Genomic DNA, 14,201 nt, shown 5'->3' with positions numbered 1-14,201 from the left:
CAAAGGCAAAGGAGGATTTAACTTCGCGTATTTTTCTTGTCTCTGATAACTCGTGTTTTTATGCTTCTCCTTCTTACTCTTCACTTACTTGTTCTTGAGCCCCCAAGCGCTTACTACCAAGGGCATCGCTGGCTTTACCATTGCTTGGGGCGAAAGGGGTCTCATCTTTTTCTTTCTGGCCTTGACATCGCTCAAGGGCGAGGAGGGCTTAGTTGTTCTCTTGTGGCCTCGACATTGCTCAAGGGCGAGGAGGGCTTATCTCAACTGTACTGGGTGCCCATGCTCGAGGAGGGACCTGCTCTGGGTGTCCTCAGCGTATCTAGGCACTTGGGGCAAAGTCACCCTCTGGTGCCCACGCCCATGGAGAGGCCTATACAATCAGCGCCGCATCGTCCATGGAGTGTCTAAAACACCGAGTCAATTTAGCCTTTATCTATTTGCGTTTGGTGCCCACACCTGAGGAGAGGCTTACTAAAGTAGCGTCGTATCGTCCTCAGGGTGTCTAAAACACCAGACACCGGGGCTAGCTATTCATACCTGAGAAGGGGGCGTCCCGAAGGAATCCCTTAACCCCTGCTCAAGGACTAAGCTCCCGGATTTTAACTTATACTGATATCTGGCACCGGGGCTAGCTATTCATACTTGAGGAGCGGGCGTCCCGAAGGAATCCCTTAACCCCTGCTCAAGAACTAGGCGCCCGGATTTTAACTTATACTGATATCTGGTACCGAGGCTAGCTATTCATACTTGAGGAAGGGGCGTCCCGAAGGAATCCCTTAACCCCTGCTCAAAGACTAGGCTCCCGGATTTTAACTTATACTGACATTTATTACTGGGGCTAGCTATTCATACTTGAGGAGGGGGCATCCCGAAGGAATCCCTTAACCCCTACTCAAGGACTAGGCTCCCGGATTTCAACTTGCACTAACATACCTGTTATCTTGCTCTGCGTCTGACCTCCGCTCCTTTATTTGGCGATACCTACTCTTGGCGACGCCCCATCTTGGCGACACCCCATCTTAGCGACGCCTCGTCTTTGTTTTTGTTTCTTTGATCTTTGATCTTACATGAAAGGGAAAACTAAGGCAAGAATATCTTAAACTTTTCTTTTCTTTATTTGGGTGACCTCGTTAAAAAACCCCCGAGAGGGAAAAAGAGTGTCCCCTTTACAAAGTTTCAACTGAAATAAAACTTTAAATTCGCCGCATTCCAACAACGTGGGATGGGGCCCCCTTTTAGAGTCTCTAACTTATACGAACCATTCCCCTTAGCTTTGGTTACTCTGAACGGTCCAGTCCACTTGGGAGACAACTTGTTTTCTAACTCGTAAGGGTGAGCCTTCCTCATGACCAGGTCACCAACCTGGAACTGTCGTAGCTTCACCTTAGAGCTGTACTGACGCTCCACTCTTCTCTTCACAGCCTCAGCCTTAATTTTCGCCTCTTCTCTGGCTTTTGTTCTGCGAGTGAGGCCCCTCCGTGTACTCCTTCCATTGGCGAGGCATCACCGTTTCTTCCTTCTGTATGTGCATCTTCTATGGGGCGTCGCCCCTGGGGTGGCTTCGACTGGCGTGGACTTCGCGGGCGTCGCCTCTTTCAATGGCTCTAACTCCATTTGCGAATCTGAAATGAGTGGTCGCTCGATCACCATGACCACACCTCTTCTTGTCTTTAGGCTATTTTCATAGCACTTACGGGCCTCTTCTTGATCTGACTTGATCACGATCACCTTGCCACCAAGATCTGGTAGCTTCATCTTCATGTGGCGCGTGGAGGACACCGCCCTTAATCTGTTCAAGGCAGGTCTACCTAACAAAACGTCGTCCTCAGTTCCAAGTAGCCACATACTTCTACTGGATTATCTACAAACCCATACTAGCATCCAGTATAGGGTCTCAAAAGGTCGGGGGACAACTGTAGCTTATTGAAGGTCGACCAAAACATGACGTCTGCAGAACTGCCTTGGTCGACGAGAACCCTATGTACCTTCCTCCCTGCTGTGACTATTGAAATGACCACTGGGTCATTATCGTGTGGGACAACATCCCGTAGGTTAGCCCTTGTGAAAACGAGGTATGACTCCCACGGGTCATCTAGGAATTCTTCAGCAACTAAACTTACTGACCTCACATACTTCTTACGTTGAGAGGCAGTGGGTCCTCCTCCGGAAAAGCCGCCAGAGATGGTGTGCACTTCTCCGTGAGTTGGGACTTCATGCGCTTGACCTTCCTCTAGTGTTGTCGTGACTGTGGTTGTGGTTGACCCAGCGAGATAATCCTTCAAGAAACCATTCCTCACAAGCTCATCCAACTGATAGCCCAGCGTTAAGCAGTTGTTAATATGGTGTCCAAATGCTTCGTGAAATTCGCACCATGATTCCTTGTGAGGTCCCAGTACCTTGTCAGACTTCACCGGTGGCCTCAACCTGTCAGCTATGTTGGGCACAACGATGAGGTCTTTAAGTTCTACCACAAAGTTGTGCCTTAGAGGTCTATTTCCCTCTCTCCTTCCTTCCGCTCGAACCCTTGGCTGGGCCCTCCTCATCTCGTAGGTGTGCCTCCTATCTGGATTCTTCCTTTCTGTAGTGGCTTCGTGGACTCTAGCAGGTTGTGCACGCATTTGTGCTCTCGGGTGCGTGGACGCAGCAGTCGTGCACTTCTCGTAGGCCTCGCCCTCAGAGGCAATGTGTTCTACCACCCGACGTCTTACTTCAGCAAAAGTTTTGGGACGGCTGCGATTGAGTGACTTGCTGAAAGATCCAGGACACACCCCTTTCCTGAATGCGTACACGATCATGGGCTCATCTGTGGTACCCACCTTCACCACCTGCGCTCCGAAGCGGCTTATGTACTCTTTCAAGGTCTCACCTTGATACTGCTTTACGTCAAATAGGTCATACAAAACTGGGGTCGGAGCCTTGTTGGCCAAATACTGCTCTCTGAATAGCCGCAAAAGCTGCGCGAAGGACGTGACGTGACCCTCTGGGAGGCTGATGAACCAATCCATGGTCATCCCAGTCAAAGTGCTCATAAAGAGCTTGCATCTCTCGGCATCAGAACCGCCTACCAGCATCATCTGTGTGTGGAACGCAATGAGGTGTGCCTCAGGATCCTCCATCCTTGTGAAGGTTACTTTGGGTCCCATGAACGTGGTGGGGATTGCTGTCTCCAGGATTGCCTGTGAGAATGGTGTTGGGAATTCTCTGGGTGGGGTGGCAGTCTCAGGTTCATCTACATTGCGCCATCCACGGCGTAACTCCTCGTTGGCGCGGTGGAGCTCATCGTTTCTCGCCTGAGATGCTGTGAGATCCGCATGCATACTCTCTTGCTCCACTTTTGATGTTGCCATTGCTTCCTGCAGCCCTTGCATCGTGCCCATAAGTTGTTGCATGGTCATCTCTTCACTCCTAGCGTGTGCAGGTCTCATGTTCGTGGCTTTCTGGAAACCTTCTTAACTTATCTCAGTTGGTAGATCTGAGTTTTGAGAACTGGAACTAAAAAAACTTGTGTAGTGGGACTGATGTTTTATATCGGGCCCCACGGTGGGCGCCAAATGTTCCCGCCGGTTGACCTGGGTCATCTTTATGCGTGGCTTGTCTCACGAGCTAGGGCACCTTCGTTCTGCTGCGTCTGTGAGTACCTGAAAAGAAGTGAACAAAGGGGCGCCCTCGCGGCCGTTTGCACTCCTACAATCAAGTCAGCTAGCGAGAAACATCAAAGGTGACGCACCCCCGTGTAGAACACTGTGACTGAATGCTCTGAGGGTGGTCGAAAGCTATACTGAATGACTGAAATTGTGTTGCTTTAATCGTCTTGTGCACACTAAGGGTGCGCAGCAAAAACAACTAGGGTTTGTGCTCTGTGTAACGCTACCAGAATTAGGTTAAATCTCCCCCTTTTCAAATGTCCCAAGGCCCCCTTTTATACACCTTCTGCATTTAAAGCGCGTTAAAGCGCATTGAAAGCGTATAAAAATATTCCTTGGAACGTTCGAATCTTAACTGAATTAACGCGTACCTTAGCGAACTTTTAGAAAAGCCTTGATGTTTTCAGCGCTTATTGCCACGTGCTCTTCTGACTTGATCGCGACTCTTCGTGGGGGTCCCTACAGCGCCGTAACCCAACTTAGGGTTAATCCATTGCGCAAACCCTCCTTTCTCGAAGTGCACTTGGCACAAGGGGGTGACTTTCTGGGTGCTAACTCATGCGCCCCAACTTCTAGTCACTCACCTTAGGAGTGTATCTACCTTTCTCTCGTACCATGCACGTGGTTCTCCCCTGGGCGTGGCCCTCTCATGGGTCGTATCTGTCTCAGGGTTTCCCAACGGTGGCATGGGTACTTCACGAGTTAGGTTACTCCCTACTAATGCTAGGACTGAGGCCTTGAAGTCACCTTTTTTTTTCTCTTTGTCGCCATTCGAAGCTGTCAAGGAGGCCCGAGCCCTCCTTCTGATGTCTTAACTCGGCTATTGTCTTATCTTGGTGACGCCTTTACCTGGAGACGCCTTTCTGGGGCGACGCCCCAAGCGGTCAACCTGTTGACTTCTTTTCTCTTCTGTGGGGCCCTCGAGCGGTCCCACTATGTGTTGACTTTGACTTTGACTTTTGGTCAACGCTCGAGGACGGGACGGTACAGTTGTTTCCACAAATCAATCGGTTGTTTTGGTTTAACAGTTGATCCGATCGGTCATCGGTAGTCAATGACGTCAGCAGCAGAGGACCACGTGGACCACCCGCAGGGTGACACGTGGACCAAATGACAGAGAGATCAAGGAGACGATCGCCAAGAGCGGTGATCGGGGGTCAGTAATCAAGTGACCATCGACAGATCAGGCGGCAGAGAGGTCAGGGGACAGATCACCCAGAATGGTGATCGGTGGTCAGTAGCCAAGTGGCCACCAACAGACCAGTTCCCAGACTCACGCCTGGGGGCAGAACGCGAGAAGCAAATAGAGCACTGATCAGTCATCGGGTGCATTGTCATCGGGGTCTCGTGTTACACGCAGTTAAACTGGGACTGAGGTTCCCAACAAGAGCGTTATACATGGACCTCGCATGAGCACATCTCAAGGAATCGCGCACGAGAGTGGCCTGAGGGAGCTAGTAAACCGATCAGTGATTGGTGACTCCCTCAACCCATTACGTGCGTGAAGGGTAAGTCGTCTACGCGGAGAGCAACGCTTGGTGAGTGTGCCTAGACCGGCCACAACTGGCGTTCTCCTGAGAGTATGCGATTTACCCAGATGAAAGAAATATCCTAAGTTACTCCGCAAGGGCGTAACTTAGGCACACAAGAGAAGCGCTAGAGCCCTTCCAGAAAGTGACACGTGTGTGGTTAGATGTAAGTCGCATGCCTCCACGTGTCATCATCTGAGAGGGGTGCGGTCTAGATAAAGGTGCACTCCGTACCGCTAAAGGTACAGACAGCGCAGCCAAGCGCAGAGACGCGCGGACACGCACAGACACCCACACTCTACTGATTCTGGAGGTACATTGTCTCAGAAAAGCATAACAGGGTTCTGACACATGCCAGAAAGGCATAACAGAATTCTGTTAGGCCCAGAAACAGAGGGAGAGACATAAAAGAGAATCAGGGAGTGATTCAGGAGATACGAGAACAGAGAGAGCAAGAGTTTTTCACACACACTGCTAGTTTTCTCATTTTGGTGGTTCTGTGGTCTAACTTGATCGTCGGAGTGCAAACGGCCGCTAGAGGCGCCGTCTGTGTGTGTTGCAGGTCACGTTTGGAGCATCAAGAGCAGGTTCTGAGGGTGACTTTGCAGAGAACGCAATCGCGTAGACGGGACAGAGAGCGCTACAAAGCGATTCCTCAACTTTCGAGTTGCCGGCAGGATCAACAGTTTTCAACCTTTCTAAAAACACCTAAGTATAAAACAATCGGTTGTTTCGACAAAACAACTGGTTGTTTTTCACTTATTTTGAAAAACAATTTTCATTTAAAAGGTTTGAGAATGCTTATGCTTTGGATTCAATCAAGAGTGGATTATACATAAAATCTACCTTAGATCCTATCTAAAAGACAACTCAGCAACATCAAACACATCCAGCCTTTCATCGACCTTCAAAGGGTTTGGATTCTTCAAAGCTTGAACACACTTGGTTCAACAATTATGGTACACTTGGTTGTTCATCTTGTAAGAGAAATCAGATGGTGTGGGCCAGTTTATATGCGATGGATGTATCTAGTTGAACGATACATGAATATTTCGAAGGGATATGTGAAGAATCAATGTCGTCCAGAAGCTTCCATTATTGAAAGATACATTTCAGAAGAATCTATTGAGTTTTGTTCCGAGTACATGTCAAAAGCCAAATGTATAGGAGTTTCTGAAAAAGGTTGGCACTCTCGTAGATTCATAAGTAAATCTTCAAAAGGTGTACATGTCATAAGCAAATCTAGAGAAGAGGTTCTGCAAGCACACTTGTATATCTTGAATAACACTGATGAGGTGTTACCATACTTAGATACACACAAAGACATTGTCAAGTATAAAAATCCAAGACAATCAGAAAAATGGGTGTTAATTGAGCATAATAAAACTTTCATGTCATGGTTTAAGCAACAAATAATGAATGATCCATCAGCATCTGAAACATTAATATGGCTTGAAAACGGTCTCAAATTTGATGTTTTATGTTGTTCTAGCTATGAAGTAAATGGTTGTTTGTTTTACACAAAGTCTCGAGATGATAGGAGTACAGTGCAAAATAGCGGAGTCACCTTAGAGGCAGAGTCTATGCAGTTTTCAACTGCAAAGGATCAAAATCCTGTTATGGGATCAATGCCTTATTATGGTGTCATAGTAGAGATTTGGTAAGTTAATTATACCAAGTTTACTGTACCTGTTTTCAAATGCAAGTGGGTTGACAATAAGACTGGTGTCAAAGTTGATGAATAAGGAATGACTTTGGTTGACTTTCGAAAGATAGGTTATCATGACGAACCATTCATAATGGAACATCAAACTTCCCAAGTTTTCTATATCCAAGGTTCTATGTTTGACCATTGGTTTGTTGTGCTACATGGAAAAAAACAACATAATGACCCAAAAGATACAAACAATGACATTTGTGAGATTGAATCACTTACAAGAACGACCATCAATAAAGAGTACGAGGATGTTGCTGATGTTGTACATGCAACTCGAAATGATCATGACGAAGGAATATATATTTGTATGTGCATGTGATTCATGTTTAGTTTTACAATATATAATTTTAATTATATTTCATATTCTTGATGCTTATTAATATTTGTTTGATAACAGAAACATGACAGATGATAAGGTTTCTCGTTCAAAAACTGGTGTGATAAATATTTGTTTGATAAAATACCTTTGTCTATTGATATCCACACTGGTGTGACCACTGGGCAATATGCAAAGAAATATAGGAGTTATCTCAGAGTACTGTCTCGTGAAAGGATCTTTATCTTAACTGAGTCCTGGGATCACGTGACTGACTACGAGAAAAACATGACTTGGCAAGATATTCTAGTATGTAATTGTTTTTACTTTGTTCATTCTAAAGTTCTTTTATACTTTGTTCTTGATTATGAACTAATTCTTTCAAATAATGTAAACGCATTACAAGATCCCGAATGTGGAAACCTTGAAAGCGAAGGTTCTTTCTGATGTGGGTGTCAAATTTCGTCAGTTCAAATCAAAATTGACAACAGATTATATATATGATGAAAGGAAAAAAGAAAATCCTTGTACAAAATATGCATCCCTTGATGAAGAAACTTGGCAGCAGTTTGTGCAGATTCGACAAACTGAAAATGGCAGGTTAATATCACTTTTATATTTGAATATAGTTTATATTAACGTATTATTAAATTTTGAATGTTATGATAGGAGGTTCGGAACAAAGCAAAAGTCAATCAGGCACATAATGATACCCCACACTTATTGTCCCGTGGTGGTTATAAGTTGTTAGAGCAGAAGATGCTTGAAGAAATGATTAAAGCACGTTCTACTTCCATTGAGGAAATGAATAGTGTAGATTCTTTGAGGCCTCCATCCCCACCACCCCGACATGAGATGTGGAAGGGTGTCCGTATAAACCCATTAGGGACATGGAGTTCTAAGTCTACAGAACAAACAGTTGAACAAATTGTAAGAAATATGTTTCCTATGTGTTGAAGTTTGACAATTTCTTTTCATTTTTTTTAGTATTCTCTTGTTGCGCAATCAACACAGGGGACTTTTAATCCATGTGGTCGCAATGATATTCTTAATGTTGCTCTCGGACGACCTGAGCACCCTGGATGTGTTTGTGTAGCTGGATATGGGGTTAGGATTCGCTCATGCTTTGGACCTTCATCACCTAGCAAGGAACAATCGTCCAATCAACCTAGCCAAGAGTATTTACTACAATTACGTGAGCAGTTAAAGGCTGAGCTAACTCAAAAGTTTAAAGAAAGCTTCATGGAGGAGTTTAATCTGCAAATGGAAAGGGAGTTCAAAAAGCGGTGGGAGGGTTTAACACTCTCTCAGAAACGACCTACTATGGTAGAAGATGAACCAGCTTTGCCTCCTATTAAGAAAGTCAGCACTAAAGGGAGTTGTTCGGTGGTTGATCTATCGGGGGATGATTTTGGCTCAACTAGCCAATGCGAGTTATATGTTGAGTGTAATTCTTTGACCCGATTTGTTGTCTTGGGTAAGTGTTATGAAGGGGTCACAATGTTACACAATGTGCCTCTTCCTTCTAATTTCATAAAGGTCACAATGGAGAAGGTCTTTTATGGTGATATTGCAGATCCTGTGCTGACATCAGAGGTCACAATTGTAGCAGAGGCATTACATACTTTTGTTGTCTGGCCTAGACATCTCGTCAGATCTATAGACTCTATGGTATATCTTTGCACTAATACTAATAGAATTATATATTAGATATATTACATTCTAACTAATTTAAGTATTTGTTTCTTTGTTGATGAGTAGCAGGAACCTAAGACAAAATTGCCTCTACGAAAGAAGAAAATATTCTCCATTGTGATCCTGTGGCGGCATTGGTGGAAGTTGCTACAGAATTAGATACAACCGTCTTAGAGGTTCCATGGGATGCCAATATTTTTGGAAGGCATAGTAGTCTACCGTTGTTATGTAGTCAGAGATCAAGAGATTAATGTAACAGTTCTGCAATTAAGGATGATGTAAGTTCAAATATTAAAATCTTTATACTTTTGATTTATTAAATATATTAGTACTAACTTATTGAAATTTAGGTATCTTTATGGATTATGCTTTGATGAGGGGAAACACAATATATATGGGTTTTTAGACCCTCAAATCATTCAATTAATTGGAAACAAGAAGTCGGAAACACAAACATACATCACCACTACCTTAAGGAATGGTGGAAAACAAATTTATTTTGCTTTGTACATCCATGAGTAAGTTCTTATTTATTAAATAAGTTTTAATAAATTATTGAAATAAGAGAAACTAATTAACTGATTTGTTATACAAGCGTCACTGGCAACTATTGATCATATCTGTTCAAGATCATACCGATGCATGGTTTTGCTCCTTGCATAAAAACTCTCTACCTATTTTAAAAACATTATAAATAGGTACGATTATTTCATTTAACATTTATTATTATTTATACATTATATAATGTTATGTATTCTAACTTGAAATCTTATTATTTTAGTGTTTACTCTGGATATTATATGTTGTGTGAGAGGAGAACTTCAAACGCACAAAAAATCACTTAGATGTACCTTAAGATATTTAAAGTATATTTGTTCACTCAATTTAATGTGTTTCACTCATTCATTTAATACATTTATTTTCACATGCAGTTCAACAGGAAATCTGGAAATTTTGAGTGCAGTTATATTGGGATCAGGTAATACCTCAATACAATAAACACTTTAAAATTTGGGATTTATTATTCATGCACTAATTCAAAAAATTTCAAATGTCACATTTGTTCAACGACCAACACCCGCTAGATTCAGAAGCATTGGAGTATGTGAGAACAACATGGTCAAAGTATTTGGTAACCATGTATAACACCTTAGGATAGATAAATCATTAGAATTACATACTTTTTCATATATTAGCAAAACTTTTTTGTATAATGTTATAATTTGTTGTATGTATTTTTCATATTTAAATTATAATTTTAAATATTTTGATTTTCTGAAATTGGAAATTTTATGCACGTTTGTGATTTATTAAAAAATGATTTTTTTTAAAAAAATATATATAACGACGGTTTCAGAGGGAACCGCCTTTAAAAGTCATTTAATTTTTTTAAAAAAACTAATTAACAGCCACTTATAACGACGGTTGAAGATATAGGAAGCAACATAGCAAATCATAGGTTTCGAAACCTCTGTAAAAATATGTCATGGGTTTCAAAACCTCCATAAAATACTATAGATTTCAAAACCTCCGTAAAATACTATAGGTTTCAAAACCATTGTAAAATATTATAGATTTCAAGACCTTCATAAAATACCATGCAATACCCCATAAAATACTATAAGTTTTGGAACTAAGAAAATTTATTTTACTCATTTTATCATTTAATCATGTACTTTTTCTTTTAGTTGTAAACTTTTCATAAGAAATTAAACTTTTACTTAATCAAGTAAAACTTATGATTAAGTTCATACATTCATTTTTATTTTCTTTTTATTTTTTCTTAAAATTATTTATACAGAATTTATAACAACAATATACAGTCACACCAATCTATGGATAATTTTATTGCATAATATAATAATAATAATAATAATAATAATAATAATAATAATAATAATAATAATAATAATAATAATAATAATAATAATGTCTTACATATGCATATAGTAATATACCATTAGAAAGTAGTTTTATGGAGCAAACTTTTAGAATCTGGGACCTTGATATTTTTAAAAGCCACCATATACACTACAAGAAAATCATGAAATAGAAATCAATTTTTAGAGACAAAAATAATTAGTTGCAATAGTAACTATATTAGAGACCATTTTAGAAACTAAAAAGAAAATTGGTTTCTAAATTAGTTTCTATTATTGTTAAATAGTTTCTAAATTGGTATCCGATTAGCAATCAATGTTTTAACTACCAATTATTTAGTTTCTAAAAATTTGGTTTCTAAAAATTGGTTTTTATTTCATCATTTTCTTATTGTAGTGACATGATATACATTGCAACCACAGGGAAGCTAGCCACATATTAATTATTAACACCATCATAGATCATGTACTCATATTCCAGAAGAGAATGGCATCCTTGTAGCCAAAATCCACCTTTCTCCTTGCAGAAACTGGCTCACTGATATTTCCATTGGATGCATCATGGTTAAACCTTGTCCAGTTTGACCATCACAAATCTCATTAGAATATTTAAGTATTGATTTTCTATCAACTCCTCCAAATCATAAAAGGAAAACGAACATGGGCAGGGACTTGAGTAGCATTTCAAAAATTCCATTATAAATTCTGCAGCAGTTCTTCAACTATTTTTAAGTTCTTCTAAGCCAGTCTTGAGATTTGCTGCTGTCTCTACCTTGAAACTATAAGTATAACTATGAATATGCTAAAAGTTTTAGCTATAACATGACCCTAGAATGATGACAAAGCTTTGAGGTCCTTCAATACACCAAAAAACCTGTGCATAACCAACTTAAGCACTTGAATGACATTGCCCTTATACATGTCAATTTTGCTATTCATATCTTTCATTAGAGAGCTATTGACAATGATAACCTATTTTAAATTTAAGGAGATAGAACAATAAAAATCTAAGCTAGTAACAGAAATCACAGACGATACAAATGAATCTAAAAGAAATGAAAAAGTTGCATGAGAACATGTAACCTTGTCTGCAGATGGAGATATCTTCTTTATCATCAGGTAGACCATTCTCCTTAATCCCATATCTTTGGACTGGAAAAGCTTAGTAACAGCAAAGAAAGCTTTTGTTGCTTCAACCTAGCAAAAATAAAATTAAAGTACAGAGTAACTCCACCTCCTGCATATTTAAATTTACAGATGTGTTTTAAGTTAAACCTTCTTTGTATGCTTTATCAAGCCATTGCAGAGGTATATTATATAAATCCTGCGTCCTGAAGCTTCTTCACATCTCCGACATTGATGCCTTGAGCAATCACTGCATAGAAGCGAATGGATGTGAATCGAATACAAACCAGTTTTTCATGCAGAGCATAAACATAATATATTCTTATCATCAAGTTTCTTTTCCAACTGTAAAGAAACACTTGTTTGTTAATTCTTTTGCTTCGTTTTTGCTGACAAAAGGAGATATTCCTCTATTGAAGGTTGGTTCACAATGCATGTTGGACTTATATGCAGGTACCAGTTAATTCGGCTGCTAAATCTTGTGTAAAGTTGTGCTTTGGAAATTTGCTTTTTTTCGGTTATTTGTAAGCTTGACTACTTATTACTTGATGTCATCACTGCTTAGGTAACTTTTATGATTTTTCCAGCATTTATGTTTATTAGTTGTGAAGGAACACTATTAGTTGTTAGGTGTTTGGATGGTAGAGACACTTGTTTGGTTTGATTTTTTATTATACATAAAATATAATATTGACTTATGTAATAGATTCAACATTTCTAAAATACTTCATATTTATTCTTTTGTTAAAAATATCTATCAAAGATATATAATATATATCAGATGTATAAACAAGCAAACTTAGAACTCATGCATAACTCTGAAACAAATATAAAAGCAAAACAATACATCATTTAGACTTAAAAGTATATCTTCAAATTAGAGTTTTTTAAGTTAATTTCGATGAGACTATTTCTTTTTGACTGGTATTTGCTAAAATTTTTTACTCATATCTATTTTACTATAACTTTTTTTTATTAAAACTTTGTCAAGATTATTTGATGTGTCTTTTGGGAAAAGTTTTGGTTAACATTGTGATATGATTCCAATAGCACAATATGAATGATTCTTGACATTCTTAGGAATCATCTTGAGTTGGATATGAGATAGGCACTTTAAAATAGAATTGGATCAAGGTTCTATGATCAAGAACTCACCAAGACTAGTACCAAAACCCAAACTCGTATGGAAGTTCCATGTATCACTACAAAAAAACGTGTATAATGCGGCGGTTATTTTCGTAAAAACTGGCGTTTTTAACCGCCGCATTATACGTCTGTGGCGGTACCGCATACCGCCAGAATTCTTGCCGTTACAAAGTTTAATGTGGCGGTCAATTAAGAACCGTTGTAGCAGACGCCATATTATGCATTGTATAAAGTGGCGGTTTTAAGCGTGTAATTGACGTCAGTTATAAATGTCGTAATTTTAAAACAGGGTACACCAATTCTAACGTAAATAGTGGCAGTTTTAACCGCCACTTAATACGATATAATATGAATTTAATTTAAATTTTAATATTTATAATAATTAATTTAATTTCGTTTTATAATTTGATTTCATAATATTATTTAATTTTATATTATAATTAAATTTCAGTACGCAATTAAATTTCATAATATAATTAAATTATAAGATAAATTAATTTTATAATAAAATTACACCTCATAATATAATTAAAATTGATAAATATAATAATAAGAAATGATTTTATTCATTCATTAAGATAACAAAGTTTATAATGTCAAACTAATCCAAAAAACAATTAAATTAAATTGTCAAAATGTAAATTTATTTGAATATATTACAACTAATGTCATAGTCCTAATTCTAATTTGTCTTGTTGCCTCCACTTGATCCAATAATATTCTGGTTCAGTGATGAAGTACGACTTCCATCATCCAGTGCCTGAAATTAATTAAAATATGTTTAGAGTTAATTTTCAAATTTTAAAAAATAAATGAATTATTTTAGAAAAGAGAGAAAGAAAAAATAACATGTGACAAATTAATTATTTAAAATAGGAGGAAAGTGAAGCTTGCAACAAAGAAAGTTGTAGATGGAATAACTACATAGCAAATGAAATCAGTGTTATATATTAATATATCTAATTCAGGTAACAGGTAAGGGTCTAGACATGTATGCATACTCAACCTTTGTCGTTTCAATTTCAAATTAGGTAAGCTCCCATTGTATTCCTCGTTTTCAAAGGCCAGTGGACCTGCAAACTAATTTGTTATAAGGAATAAATTGAAACAAATAAAAAAAAATTTAAAGGATAAATTAGTCACTTTAAA

General features: G+C 39.1%; 1 protein-coding gene and 1 long non-coding RNA gene across 2 annotated transcripts in view; both read right to left on the bottom strand.

The window, feature by feature from the left end:
- Positions 1–1,874: 1,874 nt before the first annotated feature.
- LOC137815871 (uncharacterized) lies at positions 1,875–3,425 on the bottom strand. The gene is made up of 2 exons (XM_068618982.1): positions 2,523–3,425; positions 1,875–2,309 (listed from the first exon to the last, which is right to left on the bottom strand). The coding sequence occupies exons 1-2, from the start codon at positions 3,423–3,425 to the stop codon at positions 1,875–1,877; spliced, it is 1,338 nt and encodes a 445-aa protein (XP_068475083.1).
- A 10,174-nt stretch (positions 3,426–13,599) lies between these two features.
- The window catches only part of LOC137813926 (uncharacterized), a 15,028-nt gene continuing 14,426 nt past the window's right edge, over positions 13,600–14,201 (bottom strand). The window contains exon 4 of the long non-coding RNA XR_011081556.1: positions 13,600–14,125. This is a non-coding gene — a long non-coding RNA (uncharacterized lncRNA). The remainder of the gene's footprint in view (positions 14,126–14,201) is intronic.

This window comes from Phaseolus vulgaris, chromosome 1 (assembly GCF_000499845.2).
Source record: "Phaseolus vulgaris cultivar G19833 chromosome 1, P. vulgaris v2.0, whole genome shotgun sequence".
Lineage (NCBI taxonomy): Eukaryota > Viridiplantae > Streptophyta > Magnoliopsida > Fabales > Fabaceae > Phaseolus > Phaseolus vulgaris.
This window is presented reverse-complemented; position numbering and strand designations above follow the sequence as displayed.